General features: G+C 38.6%; 1 protein-coding gene across 18 annotated transcripts in view; it reads left to right on the plus strand.

Moving 5' to 3' along the window:
- The first annotated feature begins 9952 nt into the window (after nucleotides 1-9952).
- The window catches only part of ART3 (ADP-ribosyltransferase 3 (inactive)), a 62715-nt gene continuing 55234 nt past the window's right edge, over nucleotides 9953-17433 (plus strand). For all 18 annotated transcript variants that reach the window (XM_041759669.1, XM_041759671.1, XM_041759673.1 and 15 more), the window contains exons 1-2: nucleotides 9953-10087; nucleotides 11281-11358. In XM_041759669.1, the coding sequence (XP_041615603.1) occupies nucleotides 11290-11358 (69 nt within the window). In that variant the 5' untranslated portion in view covers nucleotides 9953-10087; nucleotides 11281-11289. The remainder of the gene's footprint in view (nucleotides 10088-11280; nucleotides 11359-17433) is intronic.

Below are 17433 nucleotides of genomic sequence, written 5' to 3' on the forward strand. Positions count from 1 at the left end.
AGAGGTTATACAGATGCTCTCAGTGAATGTAGGTTAAGGAATGCCATGTTTGCACTCTTCCTCACCTTACCACAGCTCACTATTACCTCCCAGAAAGGAGCTCAAACACTTTTCTGGAGCCCCAGTTTTGTGACTGATGCCCAGGAGACACTTCCAGATCACCTGGCTCTAGGGGCTAGTAGGACACAAGCATAAGCTTGTGGTCCCGCAGGACTGTATATATTTGCATTTCTTAAAGGCTGTTGCTTGAGGATCTGCCTTTCAGTCAGTCCAAATCCAGATCCTAACTTTTAGGGACACTGATTAGTCTTGGCATACTCTCAATTACAGGGACCAATTAAAAATTAAATATGTTGCTTGTATAATTACAAAGGTTTGAGAGACAACCAAGAGCAAGAGCAGTGTTGAACAATAAGTTTTATCTTCGCAAGGCCAGTCCTTCAAGACAGAGAGACAGTTGTTCGATCTAAGGCATAGAAACCAATGTAGACAGTCAAGCAAAATGAAGAAACAGGAGAATATGTTCCAAATAAAAGCAGAAAATAAAACCCCAGGAAAAAGACCTTACTGAAATGGAGGCAAGTAATTTACCTGGTAAATAGTTCAAAGTAGTGGTCTTAAAAATGCTTACCAAACTTGGGAAAATTTGGATGAACACAGAACTTCAACAAAGAGAATTTTCAAAGATCAAGATAGATTAAGGAACTTATTGGACAACCTCAAGTTGTTTATAGGGTCCCAGAAAGAGAAGAAAGGTACAGAAAATTAATTTGAGGGAATAATGACTGAAAACTTCCCTAAATGAGGAAAGAAGCAGACTTGCAGATCCAGGAAGTCCAGAGGATTCCAAATAAGATGAAACCAAAGAGACCCAAATCTAGACCTATTATAATTAAAGAATTATAATTAAAATGTCAAAAGTTAAGGGGAAGGAGAGACTCTTAAAATCAACAAGAGGAAAAGAGTTGTTAGGGAACCCAGATAGTCTATGAGCAAGGGAACCCAGATAGTCTATGAGCATATTTTTTAGCAGAAACCTTGCAAGCCAGAAGGGAGTGACACAATCTATTCAAAGTGCTGGAAGAAAAAACAATGCCAAGAACACGCTGCCCAGCAAAGCTATCAACCAGAATTGAAGGAGAGATAAAGAGTTTTCCAGACAAGCAAAAACTAAAGGAGTTCATCACCAGTAAACTGGTCTTAAATATTAAAGGGACTTGTTAAGTTGAAAAGAAATATAAACAGTAACAAGAAAACATATGAAAAAAATATATCCCAGTGGTAAAGGTAAATATTTACTAAAGGGATTATATTAATAACGTAAAGCTAGTATGAGGTTTGAAAACCAAATATACAAAATAATATAAAAATATAACTACAATAATTAGTTAAGGGATACACATGATATGATGAAAAGATGCATAATGTAATATCAGAAACAAGACATTAGAGGGAGAGTAAGAATGTAGACTCTAAAATGCATTCAAACTTGAGTTGTCATCAACTTAAAATAGACATAAATTTTTATATGTAGGCCTCATGATAACCACAAAGCAAAAACCAGTAGTAGGTGAACAGGAGATAATGAGAAAGGCATCTTAAGCATACCGTTAAGGAAAGTCATCAAACACAGTGGAAAAGAACAAGAGAAGAAGAAAGGAACAGAAGAAGTATGAAACAGCCAGAAAGCAAATAACAAAATGGCAGTAATAAGTCTACACCTATCAATAATTTTTTGAATGTAAATGGACTAAATTCTCCAATCAGAAGATGTAGGGTGGCTAAATGGATAAAACAAGACTCATCTATATGTTGACAAACATAAAGGCACACAGAGACTGAAAATTAAGAGGTAGAAAAAGATATTCCATGCAAATGGAAACCAAAAGAGAGCTGGGGTAGGTATACTTATATCAGACAAAATGGACTTTCAAACAAAGGCTGTAATAGACAAAAAAAGGGTATTACATAATGATAAAAGGGATCAGTTTAACAAGACAATATAACATTATTATATGCACCCAAAGTAGAAACACCTAAATACTTAACACACCTATAGAGAGAATTAGCAGCACAATAATAGTAGGGGACTTGAACACCTCCTTTCTTACATCAATAGATCAGACAGCAAAACCTAGGGAAACATTAACCTTAAATGACACATTTGACCAGAGAGACCTAACAGGTATATATAGAATGTACCATCCAAAAGCAACAGAATACACATTCTTCTCCAGTGTACATGAAACATACTCTAGAATAGATCAAGTCTTAACAAATCTAAGAAGATTGAAATCCTATCACTCTTCTTTTCCAAACCAAATGGTTTGAAACAGGAAATCAATTACAAAAAACAAAATTTAAAAATATGTGGAGATTAAACAGCATGCTACTAAACAGGCAGAGTGGGTCAATGAATTCAAAAGTGAAATAGAGGGATCCCTGGGTGGCGCAGCAGTTTGGCGCCTGCCTTTGGCCCAGGGCGCGATCTTGGAGACCTGGGATCGAATCCCACATCGGGCTCCCGGTGCATGGATCCTGCTTCTCCCTCTGCCTGTGTCTCTGCCTCTCTCTCTCTCTCTCTCTCTCTCTCTATCATAAATAAATAAGTTGGAAAAAAATTAAAACTATTAAAAAAAACAAGAAAACAAAAGTGAAATAGAAAAAATACCCGAGACAAAGGAAAATTCAACATATCAAAGCTTATGGGATACAGCAAAAAGAGTTCTAAGAAGTACATAGCAATAAATGCCTACCTCAGAAACAAAAAAAAACATCTCAAACAATCTAACCTGATACCTCAGGAGACTAGAAAAAATAAATAAATAAAGCCCAAAGTTAGTAAAAGGAAGGAAATAGAAATCTGAGCAGAATAAATGACATAGAGACAAAAAGACAATAGAAAAGATCAAAGATCAATGAGGGCACCTGGGTGGCTCAGTGGTTGAGCATTTGCCTTTGGCTCCGAGCATAAACCCAGGGATCTGGGATCGAGTCCTGCATCAGGGGGATTGCTTCTCTCTCTGCCTGTGTCTCTGCCTCTCTCTGTGTGTCTCTCATGAATAAATAAATGTTTAAAAAAATCAATGAAACCAAGAGCTGGTTCTTAGAAATTATAAACAAAATTGCCAAATCTTTGGCTAAAACTTACCAAGAAAAAAAAGAGGACTTAAATCCAGAATGACAGAGGAGTCATTACAACTAATACTACAGAAATACACAGGATCATAAGAGACTATGAACAATTATACACTGACATATTGGACCACCTAGAAAAACAGATAAATTCCTAGAAATATAAAACCTTTCCAAACTGGGGAACCTGGGCAGCTCAGTGGTTGAGCATTGTGATCCAGGGTCCTGGGATTGAGTCCTGCATGGGGCTTCCCACAGGGAGTCTGTTTCTTCCTCTGCCTGTGTCTCTGCCTCTCTCTCTCTCTGTCTCTCATGAAGAAATAAATAAAATCTTTAAAAAACAAAAACCTTTCCTAACTGAGTCAGGAAGAGAAAAAAAAATCTGAACAGATCAATTACTTAGTAAGGAGATTGAAGCAATAATTTAAAACCTCCCAACAAAATTCCAGGACCAAATAACTTCACTGATAAATTCTACCAAAGAAGAATTAATATCAATAATTCTCAAACTCTTCAAAAAATAAAAGAGAACATTCCAAACTCATTTTATGAGGCCAGCATCAGCCTGATATCAAAACCAGACAAGAAAAGACAATTACAGAGAATATAGACCATATCTCTAATGGACACAGACATAGAATTCCTGAACAAAATATTAGCAGACCAAATTCAACCATACTTTAGAAGGATAGTACCCTGTGATCAAGTGGAATTTATTCCAGAGATGCAAGGATGATTCAACATTTATAAATCAATCAGTGTGACACACATTAACAAAATGAAGGGGAAAATCATATTATCATTTAAATAGATGCAAAAAAGGTATGTGACAAAATTCAATATCCATTCATAATAAAAACTCGCAATAAAGTGAGTATAGAGGGAACATCCCTCAACATAATGAAGGCCATTTATGACCAGCCCACAGCTAACCTTACAAAGCAAGGGGCAATCCTCTTGGATCCCCTCCATCCTTGGGAGCTTTGCACTCTCAATAATCTCTGCTTTACTTTCACTCAGTTGGGAAAAAAACAACAGCAGCAAATAAGACAAGGATGCTCATTCCTTTTTTTTTTTTTTTAAAGATTTATTCATTTATGTGAGAGAGAACATGCATGAGCAGTGTGGGGGCAGAGGGAGAGGGAGACAAGCAGACTCCCCACTAAGTGCAGAGCTCAGTTTAGGGCTTGATCCCAGGACCCTGAAATGATGACCTGAGCTGAAACCAAGGGTCAGGCATTTAACTGACTGAGCCACCCAAGTTTCCCCAAGGATGCCCACTCTTGTCATTTTTATTCAACATAATGTTGAAGTCTTAAACACAGTCAAGAAAAATATAAAAGACATCCAAATTGGAGAGAAAGAAGGAAGATTGTCACTCTGCAGATGACATATTTTATATATAGAAAACCTTAAAGACTCCCCAAAAAAACTGTTAGAACTAATACATTCAGTAAAATTACAGAATATAGAGTCAGTATACAGAGGGGTGCCTTGGTGGCTCAGTCAGTCAAGCATCCAACTCTTGATTCTGGCTCAGGTCATGATCTCAGGATCCTGGGTTCCAGCCCCGAGTTGGGCTCTGTGCTCAGAGGGGAGTCTGCTTTAGGATTTCTCTCCTCTTCCCTTTGCCCCTCCACCTGCCCAGTCTTGCTCTTTAAAAAAAAAAAAATGTCTTTCAAAGTCAATATATAGAAAAATACGTTGCATTTCTACACACCAATAACAAACTATCAAAGAAAAATTAAGGGGGCACCTGGGTGGCTCAGTTGGTTAAGTTTTGGCTCTGTCATGATGTCAGCGTTGTGAGATGGAGCCCCGCATCAGATCAGGCTCTGCACTCAGTGGGGAGTCTGCGATTCTCTCTTCTCTCCCTCAGCCCCTCCCCCACTCTCATTTTTTCTCTTTCTCTCAAATCTTTTTAAAAAAGGAGAAATTAAGAAAATAATCCCCATATGCAGTTGCATTAAAATGAGTAGAATAAGGGGATCCCTGGGTGGCTCAGCGGTTTGGCGCCTGCCTTCGGCCCGGGGCGTGATCCTGGAGACCCGGGATCGAGTCCATGTCAGACTCCTTGCATGGGGCCTGCTTCTCCCTCTGCCTGTGTCCCTGCGTCTCTCTCTCTCTCTCACACTCTCTCTCTCGCTCATGAATAAATGAATAAAAATCTTAAAAAAAAAAAAAAAAAGGAGTTGAATACTAGGGATATAACCAAGGAGGAGAATGACTTCTCAGTACAGACTGGGATGGATGCTCATCGATTGGAAGAATTCAAATGTTGAAATGTCCATACTATCCATAGCAATCTATAGATTCAAGGCAACCTTTATCAAAATTCCAATGGCATTTTTCACAGAAATAGAACAAGCAATTTTAAAATTTGGGTAGAACCACAAAAGACCCCAGATAGCCTAAGCAGTCTTGAGAAAGAACAACAAAGTATGAGGCTCCCTGTTTTCAGACCATATTACAAAACTATAGTAATCAAACTAGTATGGTATTGGCATAAAATAAAACAGACAACGGGGGCACATAGATGGCTCAGTCACTTGAGCATCCAGCTCTTGATCTCAGCTCAGGTCTTGATCTCAGGATCATGGGTTCAAGTCTCACATTGGGCTCCATGCTGGATCTGGAGCCTACTTAAAAAACAACTGGGACACCTCAGTCGTTGGTGGCTCATGTCATTTAAGTTACTGCCTCTGGCTCAGGTCAAGATCCTGGGATCCTGGAATTGAGCCTCATGTCGAGCACCCTGCTCATCAGGGTCTGTTTCTATTCTCCTTCTCATCCTCCACCCCTGCTCTTGCTTGCTGTCTCTCTCTCTCTGAAATGAATAAATAAATCTTTAAGAAAACAGTAACAACCAAAAACCAGACACACAGATCAATGGAACAGAATAGAGATCCCAGAAATAAATATGTATATGGTAATTTAATTTAGACGAAGGCACCAAGAATATACAATGGGGGAAGGACAATCTCTTTAATAAATGGTGTTGGGAAAACTGGACAGCAACATGCAAAAGAATGAAACTGGACCACATTCTTAGGTCATTCACAAAAATTCGCTCAAAATGGATTAAAAACTTGAATTAAAACATGAAACTGGGATCCCTGGGTGGCGCAGTGGTTTGGCGCCTGCCTTTGGCCCAGGGCACGATCCTGGAGACCCGGGATCGAATCCCACATCAGGCTCCCGGTGCATGGAGCCTGCTTCTCCCTCTGCCTGTGTCTCTGCTTCTCTCTCTCTATGTCTATCATGAATAAATAAATAAAATCTTAAAAAAAAAAAAACATGAAACTTTAAAAACTGGAAGAAAACACAAGGAGTAAGCTCCTTGACATCAATCTTGGCAGTAATTTTTGGATTTGACACCAAAAACAAAGGCAACAAAAGCAAAAATAAACAATTGGAATTATATCAAACTAAAAAGTTCCTGCAAGCAAAGGAAACCAGTAACAAAATGAAAAGGCAGCCTACTGAATGGGAGAAAAATATTTGTAAATCATATATCTGATAAGGGGTTAATATCCAAAATATGTGAAGAACTCCTATAACTCAATAGTAAAAAAAAATAAACAATCCAATTTAAAAAATGAACAGAGACTCTGAATAGACATTTTTCCAAAGAAGGCATACAGAAGGTTAATGGGGATGTGAAAAGATCTTCAAAGTCCCTAATCAGGGAAATGCAAGTGAAAACCACACTCCTGTTAGAATGGCTATTATAAAAAAGAACAAAGGGGTTGTTGGACTGCGAGGGGAAAAATACCAAGCTTAAGGATGTGGAAAAGGGGACCTTTGTGCCCTGTTGGTGGTAGTATATATTGGAGAAGCCACTATGGAAAAAATAGAACTACCGCAGCCCAGGTGGCTCAGCGGTTTAGTGCCGCCTTCAGCCCAGGGCCTGATCCTGGAGACCAGGGAGTCCCACATTGGGCTCCCATCAGGGAGCCTGCTTCTCCCTCTGCCTGTGTCTCTGCCTCTCTCTGTGTGTCTCTCATGAATAAATAAAATCTTTAAAAAAAAAAAAAAACTACCGTATAATCCCACAGTTTCACTTCTGGGTATTTATATGAAGAAAACAAAACACTTAAATGACATTACAGCATTATTTACAGTAGCCAAGATATGAAAACAATTTAAGTGTCCATCACTGGATAAATGGATAAAGAAAATGTGTGTGTGTGTATGTGTGTGTATACACACGTATACATATATATAAATAAAATGGAATACTATCAGCCAAAAAAGGAATATTATGAGCCAAAAAGGATGAAAGAATATTATCAGCCATGCCATTTGTGAGAACATGGATAGACCTTGAGGGCAGTATGGTAAATGAAATACGTCAAAAACAAAAACATCATATGATCTCAATTATATGTGGAATCTTTAAAAAAAATTTTTTTTGAAATGCAACTCATGGATACAGAGAACAGATCGGTGGTTGCTGTAGTTGGAGGTTCAGAAGGGTGAGTAAAATGGGTAAAGGGAGTCAAAAGATAGAAATTTTCAGTTATAAAATAAATATCATTGGGATATCAGGTACAACATAGTGATTGTAGGTAATTAAACCACATTGCATATTTGAAAGTTAAGAGAGTGAGTCTTAAAAGTTATCACACACAAAAACTTGTATGGTGACAAATATTAACTAGATTTATTATGGTGATCATTTTGTAAGAAATAAATATCAAAACATATTGTACACCAGAATCTGATATGTTGTATGTTAATTATGCCTCAATTTTAAAAAATTAAAAACTGAAGTAAAACAAATGGAGCAAAAGCATATTGAAAATAAATAAGGTCAGACTTACCTTGAACTTCATGCAGTGTTTGTTACATGCTTTTTGGTAGATTTCATCTTGTGTGAAACAGACAAATCTGGTAGGTTTTAGTGCCAAAGACGGGAAAATCCCACTGCTCAATTCACTATAGGCTCACACGCCTGAGACTTAAAAGAAGGTCAGTGTGAACATAATACCTGAAAATATGGACAAGCCCTCTTTTTTCTTTCTGACCAAACTTTTTTTTAATGATGCTATTGCTGGGAGTCTATTTAGTATGTTAAGTTGTATCTTAAACTGTGAGTTAAGCCAGTGAGGTTGGAAGGAAGTTAGAGGTTTTGAAGGCTGAAGATTAGAGATGGATTTGTAAAACTGGGTGTACTTTAATATTTAAAATACTTAGTTGAGTAAAAATATATGTATATATCCACATATACAGAGGAAAATACACAGAAGCATGTAGTTTGGTGAATTTTCATAAACTGAATATATCAGTATAATCAGCACTCAGAACCAAACCAGAACCTGAATAGCATCCCAGATACTCTCCTTGTCCCCCTTCCAGTTATTATATCCTACTCAGAGTAACCAGTATTCTGACTCTAATGCTATATATGTGTTTTGTTTGATTTTGTTCATAATATATGAATTAAATCATGCAGTATATACATGTTCTCTTCTTTTGCTCAAAAATATTTTAAGATTTATCCACATTTCTTCTATATGGTTAGAGTTTATTAGTGCTACACAAAATTCCATTGTATGAATATAACAGTGTATCCATTCTACTGTCCTTAGGCATTTGGATGGTTTCCATTTGGGGGCTAATATACATAGTGTATCATCGAAATATTAATGTACTTTGATACATAAATATTAATGTACTTTGAGCATAAATTTCCTAGGACATTTCAGTTTTTTATCTATAGTGGGGGGGTGGTGTTGTGCGAAGCCCTGAACCACCTGGACTGTGCCGTGCAGCAGTTTGGGCTGGACAAATCTGTTTTTGACAAGGAGATTCAGATGCTCCTCACAGCTATGGAAGATAAAAGCCCCCACCTGACCATTTCCCACCTACTGTGGATCAACAGAGAGTACAGGATCAGGGGTGTGCTTACCTGAAGGGGAACATATCAAGTAATCTCACAAAGGCTTCTCAATGGTCACAGTGAGCCTTACTTCTCCTAGCACACCCTGTCCTGTAGATTGTAATACACGGTGGTGGGCGTTGTGATTTCAGGCCTGTCCCTTTACAGTGTCCTAGTGATATGACTGTGTATGTACCATTGTGCCTAAGCCCCCAGTCCCACCTTTAAAATTCCCATCTTACCTTGCAGTAGTTAGAGGAACACATTAAATGGATAAATACTCTGGGGGGAAAAAAAGTTTCACAGTTTTTTATCCATAGTGAACTCTTACGTGTTCTTCAGTGTTGCAATCTATGTATTTACTCTGTGTACCTTACTCAAATGAGAGCTATAGTTGCAGGTATTATGAAATCCTTCCCTTCTTAGTGTCCTCACTGGACTTTTTCTAAAACTCACTTAGACTTTTAACATCTATTTTGGTTAAGTATGCATAGTGATACGTTTTATCAGATCGTGAGTGCTTTTTATTGCTGTTTTACTTGCTTTTGCATCCCAGCAGCTGGCACAGTACCTGAAAAATAGTACGCTGGTTGAGTGAATGGTGATAGTCATCATCATTGCCAGAGATTAACACAGCAAGTCACCTTAGCTATGTGAACCATCTAGTTAGGGTAAAGTCTTTGCTTTACTTTGACATCTCCGAGTCAAAGGGTTAGGAATGGGAGGTGATCACTCTCTAAGAAGCCTACGACAGGGCTCAGAATTGAACACGCTGTGTGTTAGAGGGAATTGCTGTGGCTTTACAAGCCTCTTGGAGATTTCATGTGTTAACAGCAGTGATTCCAAAGCATGGTGTGGGGGCCAGATATAAATAGCAGAACACAAATGGGGTAATATGCCACTGCCAAGCTACTGCTGGGGGTGTTTATAAAAAGAAAAGCATTCCCTTCTCAGCTCTCACTGTCAACAACCTCTCATCCTGAAGACACGCTTACCACAACTGAGAGAGTGGGGGGACAGTTTGAGACCTAGCATCATTTAAACCTCCTCCACAGGCAGAAAAGCCAGGTAAACATTTTGACTTATTTACACTCAGACTACGGAAGTAAAGAATTTTCAAGAAAACCCTGATTCAGAGCTTGCTTGGCAATTACTGCCTCGTGACAGTTATCTGTCAAGTATTACATTTCAAATCTTTTTTAGAAAGTAAAGTTTAACACAAAAGTAGCATTGTAGTTGTATATTTTAGTATCTCTAGTGAAAGAAACTGCTGAGTAAAGATGGGAATGTGGGGCCCGAAAGGGAACTCTTACTTTGCACTGTGCTTTCCCGAAAGGGAACTCTTCCTTTGCACTGTGCTGTTCATTCTTATTTGCAGATGCCAGAATATGATGATTGGTAGGATAAAGTAGATTTCAGTTCCAGTAATGTCAACTTTGTTGTAGGTATGTGGAAGGAACCAACCTTTAATTGAATCTGTTAATGGCTGTGGGACAGCTTCAGCTCTTGAGGGCCTCTTAACCTCCTTTCAGTCTCCTAAATACTGGGACAAGTATTGGACCTTTGTCCAATAGAGTCGTATAATCTTATTAGAATTACTGCCTACCCAATTTTTTCTTATTTTCATTCCTGCCGTTAGAAATGTATGCAAGACACTTGTTTTATCCTTGGGCTTCTCTTGAATGTGAATATTTGGGGGATGGAGCACCTTTGGTCAACTCTCTGGTTAGAACCACTGCTGGTCTTATCATTCCCTCCATCCTATCCAGATGGGTGTGACTTAGTTTGCAAAAAAAGATAAAAGAATGAATTATGTGCATGGACAATAATTACTGAAGAATTTTTGGAAACTGGGAGCTAGGAGACCACCAGTCTGAAATGGTTGGTTTTTAATTTGTGTTATTTTATGTGTATGCTGAGGAGAAATTTAGAGATAGAAGGAAAATGTGATTCCCAGTGACTCTCTGTGGTGGGAGGGACAACATGGCTGGAGGAGAATGGAATTGGACAGATTGAGTCTTGAGAAATTTGCTGAAGTTCTCTGAGCTTTTGTTTCCCTATCTGTAGTATGAGGGTGTTAGATTACCAGATAAAATCTAATGGCCCTTCCAGCCATTGGAAATTTATTGATAATCACTTCCTGACCATCATGATACCCACTCTCACTCTGAATGAAAATACATATAGTGTGTCATCCTGCTCTACTTCCCTAAACTACTTTTTTAAGACTGCTAAATTGGAATTTCTTCATTTTAATTTAGAAGAGAAAAATGAAGACAGGACATTTTGTTATGGTCACCATGCTGCTGGCAGCTATGATTCTAATGGACATTTTCCAGGTAATGTTGGGAATGGGAAGTATGTAGTCATTAGAATGAGAACTCTTGATATAATGTTGCCTGAGGCATCTGTGTGGGTTGATGTTGGAAACGAGAGCAGATAAAATAGACTAGGTAAATTAGTTTTATAGAAGTAGTTTTTATCTTTTCATTTTACACATTAGAGACAGGCTAACTGTAGAAAGTTGAAAAAATTAAAATTAAGCAAACAGAGGAAAGTAAAAATCATCCACAGTCCCTCCACTCAGAGGGAAAGAATCTGTTAGTGTATAGTTTCCTTGGCTTTTTTCTGTGTGTGTGTGTGTGTGTGTGTGTGTGTGTGTGCAATTTAGAAAAATGAGTTCACACTGTCCAAAGTATTTTTTTTACTTTTCTTTTTAAGTTACTTCTGTACCATAAATGTCTATATCTTTAAGTATTCTTAAAATATGTATTTTATTCAAATAATACAACACTGCAGTGTTCGGTATGTGTATTTTATTGAACTATATAATGACCATTTTCTCATATCCCGTGTTCTTTTTTTTCTGATAAAACTTTTCTTGATTTTATTTTTTATGATTGAATCTTTAAACTTTGTGACATGTTTTTATGTAAAATATGAGCCAGGTATCTCATTTGATTTCTTTCCCCACAATGTTAAGTGTCACTTCACTACTGAATATTTGTCCACTGATTTGAAGTGCCTTCTTTGAAATATGTTAAGTTCTTAAAATTGTATTTTGAATTTAATATTCTGACCCCCTTCTCTGTGGAATCATTGCGTATTCTGTTGCCTGTACTATAGTATGATTTTTTAAAAAGATTTTATTTATTCACAAGAGACACAGAGAGAGGCAGAGACACAAGCAGAGGGAGAAGCAGGCTCCCCATGGGAAGCCTGATAACAAAACTCGATCCCAAGAGCCTGGGATCGTGACCTCAGCCAAAGGCAGACACTCAACCACTGAGCCACCCAGGCATCCCTGCAGTATGATTTTTAAAAATGAGGTATAGTTCACATGTCATAAAGAAAAAATCACCATTTTAAAGTATATAATTCAGTGGTTTTCATAAATTCACTGTGTTGTACAACCATCACCACTATTCGTTACAGAACATTCCCATCACCCCCAAAAGAAGCCCTGTAGCTATCAGCAGTCAGTCCCAATTCCCTCTTCCCTGCATCCCATGGCAACCATTTTTTAAAAGAGATTTTATTTATTTATTCATGAGAAACACAGAGAGGCAGAGACATGGGCAAGGGAGAAGTAGGAAGCCCTATGTGGGACTCGATCCCAGAACCCCAGAATCATGCCCTGAGCCAAAGGCAGATACTCAACCACTGAGCCACCCAGGCGTCTCTCCCCTACCAACCATTAATCTACTTCCTGTTTCAATGGATTTGTGTATTCTAGATATTTCACTTGAATGGAACCATACCGTATCTGACCCTTTGTATGGCTTCTTTCACTTAGTGTATTGTTTACAAGGTTCAACCATGTTGTAGCATATACTAGTGTACTTCATTACTTATTAGAGCTGAATAATATTCCATTATATGGTTATGCCACATTTTATTTATCCATTTATTAATTTTCTTCAAAGATTTTATTTGAGAGAGAGAGAAAGAGCATGAGCAGGAGGCAGGCAGAGGGAGAAAGGAAGCAGACTTCCTGCTGAGCAGGGAGCTTGATGCAGGGTTCAATCCCAGGACCCCTAGATCATGACCAGAGCAGACTGACGCAGATACTAAACCGACTGAACCACCCAGGCACCCCTCTCCATTTATAGATTGATGGACATTTGGATTCTCACTTTTTTTAAAGGAATGAATAATCCTGCTCTGAACTTTCATGTACAGATTATTATGTGAACATGTTTTCAGTTCTCTTGGGTATATACCTAATTTCTGTTATGTGGTAACTTTATGTTTTAATATTGGAGGAACTTCCAAACTGTATTCCACAGGGGCTGCGCCATTTTATATTCGCACCCGCAATGTATGAGGGTTCGGTTTCTCTACATCCTTGCCAACACTTACTTTCCTTTTTCCCCCTTATGATTATAGCCATTGTAATGGGTGTGAAGTGATATCTCATTGTGGTTTTGATATGCATTTTTACATTATGCATATCAAAGTCTTTTGTAACATAATTTTCATGTGTGTTCTTTGAATGTTCCATTATTTGTTTATAACCAATTTATTTTCATGAACATTCAGATAATTTCACATTTTTTGGTAATATTTTGTAATAAATTTTTAATAATTAAATTTCTTTAGTATTGGCTTTTGTTTCAGTGGATAAAACAGAGGATGAAAATATAATCAGTGTTTTCCCCTAGCCTTTTGGACAGTCCCTTAATATCCATTCAGTTTTCCCTGAATGGTGGTGGCATTTGTGAACTTTTTCACTGCTCAAGGCACTCACTGTACAGAACACACAATCAGCTGTGGCTTTGGGCCAGAAAGACTGGATGCCTAAAATTAGACTGTTGGAGACTGGTTAGAGGCATAGGGAAAAGATAGGAATATGCTGGATAGGATATGATGTGACTGTGATATGATGTGACTCAGATATGATGTGAGGAATGTGGGAGGTGGTTTCAGAGTGTTATGTTTTATAATACCTTGAAGTCTGGAAGATGAATCAGGTATCACTGGCCAAGATACACCATGGTACATTCTGTGCTGCAGAGGAAAGTGCATTTCTTGGCTAGGAAATGACAATGATTTAATCTCCTGAAGCTCAGATTCCCATTTCAGGAAACTGACCTACAGACCCAGGAGTTCAGGGGTCTCAGTGACTTCCCCAGCAGAATATTCTGTGACTGGTAGTAAAGATAGTTTCTCATGCTGGCACAGTTTCTTCATTTGTAGAATGATGTTATGAATTGTCTGTCCAAGCTTTCATAATAGTTGTTAGGAGGAGAAAATTAGTCTTTTGGAAGTGCTACATAAATCTCAATGAACTTTATCATTGGACATTTTGTTTAAGAAGATAGACTCTGAGGCCAGATTGCCTGTCTTCAAATCTTGATTTCAGACAAGTTACTTAGTCTGTCTTAGTTTGCTCATCCTTAAAAAAAGGGATTAATATTATTTACCACACAGAGTTGCCATGAGGATTAAATGAATTCATTAATATATAGAAACACTTAGCACTTAGCATACAGAAGACACCCTGGAGAAGTTTGTTAGTTCTCAGTGATGCAATGGCCACAAGAGGGTGACTGAGAAGAAGATACCTAGGAAAACTAAAAAATGAATAGATGATGGTGTGTAAGGACCAGGTTGTTGATAGCTGTTGTAGGCAGTAGGATGATAACTTTGGTCTTAGACTATTAACAGTTGATAAGTTTGGTCTAAGACTATTAACAGTTGAAAAGTCTTTGTGCAATTCAGATGAACTTAGTAAGTAGACAGTTGATGATACAGGTCTGGCACTTACAAGGACAGGTCAGAGGTATTTAGATAATTGATCCTATGGACATGTATATAATTGCCTAAGGGCAGAGTTGAAAGTTAAAAAATAAGAAGCCTTGAGAAACTCCACCACTTAATGGCCAGGAGAGTATGTTGCATCTTCAAAGGAACCTAAGAGATGTTCCCCTTAGTGAGAGCTGTTTGAGTGGAGGAATGTATGTTGGAAGCTGATTGGAGAGGATTGAATAGGAGTAGAAATGAAATGGAGATAGGAAGGTGGATGTTTCTTTCAAGAAGGTTGTGAGGGGGAGAAGAAAGGAAGCAGTTATCCTGGGATACTTACTTTGCTTTTTTTTTTTTTTTTTAAAGATTTTTATTTATTCATTCATTCATGAGAGACAGAGAGAGAGGCAGAGACACAGGCAGAGGGAGAAGCAAGCTCCATGCACCGGGAGCCCGATGTGGGATTCGATCCCGGGTCTCCAGGATCGCGCCCTGGGCCAAAGGCAGGCGCCAAACCGCTGCGCCACCCAGGGATCCCTTACTTTGCTTTTTTAAGTTGATTTTCTCTCTCTCCCTGCTTCTCTCTCCCTGCCACACACAATGTCACTCACTCACACACATTTTTCAAGAATCATTCATGCAGGGGAAAAAACAATCATTCACGCAGAGGCTGGAACTCTACCAGCTTCAGGCTAATAATTTATAGTTTCCAGCTGAGGTCTCCTGCTTAGGTAGCAGCTTATGCAACCAATGTACAATTACAAGTATAAAATAGTGGAAAGAGAAAGCAGTGAAGGCATTGTCCTTTTATTTGTAGAAACCCTTAAATGGTGTCCCAGGGCAGATTTGCTCATACTGTGTTTTCATCCATAGGCCAGAGTAGAGGGTTCTTATTTTATAGGATTTCTATTCCTTTAGTGCCCACAGTTCTTGGTCAGCCCACTTCAGAGAATGAGGCAGACCAGACTAAGAGTGGTGGACAGCAAAGCAAAGTTTATTGAGTGATAGTACAAAGCTCCTGAAAAAGGAGGAGACCCAAGAGGGTTGTCACCAGAGTTTCTAAGTCTGGAGGCTTATATGAGCTTGTTAGCCGCTGTTTTAATGTGATTGATCCTCCCAGTGCCTGTCATCCAATCAGGTTTTTGTCATCTATTATGTGGGAAAGGGTGGCCAGCTCCTTCCAGGGTGCTGTAAAATCCTTTTAAGGGTAGTTTTCTTTGGGGTGGAGGGAGAGGGTTGTCCTTGCCTGCCTTTCTTCTGACTATCCTTCATTAATTTATTTCACTTGAATATTTTGTTTGGAATTCAAAAGGTAAATGTGACACAGATCCTGCTCTTGAGGAACTTACAGTATAATACATGCATTCCTATCATGGAATCATGAAGATAACCACAGCATGTTGAAGGCTTAATAGGTGGTAGGCAGTGTGGGTAAGGGCTTTGCAGATATTCATTTTATCATTAGTTCTTTTTTTTTTTTTTTAAAGTTTTTATTTTTTTTCTATTTATTTATTTATGATAGGCACAGAGAGAGAAAGAGAGAGAGAGAGAGAGTCAGAGACACAGGCAGAGGGAGAAGCAGGCTCCATGCACCGGGAGCCCGATGTGGGATTTGATCCCAGGTCTCCAGGATCGCGCCCTGGGCCAAAGGCAGGTGCCAAACCGCTGCGCCACCCAGGGATCCCTTATCATTAGTTCTTTACAATAGTCCTGCAATTAAGATATTATTTCCTGTATCCTTATTTTTAGATGAAAAAATTGAAGCTCAGAAATGTAAAGTAACTTTCTCATATCTGATTAGTATCTAGTTATGGAATTCGAACCCAGATCTGTCTGGCTCCAAGCTAGTGCTGATTATATATTACACAACCATATGTATATGTGTGTATATATATAATTTAAAGATACATTTGGCCTTTCTCGGATGTAACAGAAACAAAATTCAAACTATCTCAAGCAAATAGGGAATTTATTGACTCTTACGACTGAGGTAGAATATAGTCTTCAGGTACAGCTAGACCCATGGCCTTACTAATGTCATCAGCGCCTTGTCTCTTGTCTCTCTCACTTTCAGCTCTCTGCAAGCCTTCCTTTGTTGGCTTTGTTTACAGATAGGATTCTCCATGGAACTAAAAGGATAACTGTTGGCTGCCCCAAGCCAATATTACTGTCAGAGCTTATGGTTGTAGAGGAAGAAAGCTTTATTTCTCTCCCCTGGGAGAGCTCTTGTTTTTAAACCTGCATCACTGGGGCACCTGGGTGGCTCAGTCAGCATCTGATTCTTGATTTCAGCTCAGGTCATGATCTCAGAGTTGTTAGATTGAGCCCTGCATGGGGCTCTCTCCTCTCCCAAGTGTGGAGCCTGCCTAAGATTCTTTTTCTCCCTCTCCCTATACCCCTCTTTCCCCACCTCCATCCCTGTTCACATGCTCTCTTGCACTTGCTCTCTCTCCACTCAAAAAAGCCCTGGGTCATTGCTTTTCATTGCAGTGGATGGTGCAGAATCAGTACCCAAACAACATGGACAAGGGTGGGGGAATCCTCAAAGAAAAAGAAATAATACTTACCATTATGTATTTATCATGTACAATATTTCACAGGATATTTCAGATTCATTGAGCAGTCTTAAGGGGTTGAAAAAATTAGATAAGAATATTGTTCAGAGT

The sequence above is a fragment of the Vulpes lagopus genome, chromosome 6, assembly GCF_018345385.1.
Source record: "Vulpes lagopus strain Blue_001 chromosome 6, ASM1834538v1, whole genome shotgun sequence".
Classification (NCBI taxonomy): Eukaryota; Metazoa; Chordata; class Mammalia; order Carnivora; family Canidae; genus Vulpes; species Vulpes lagopus.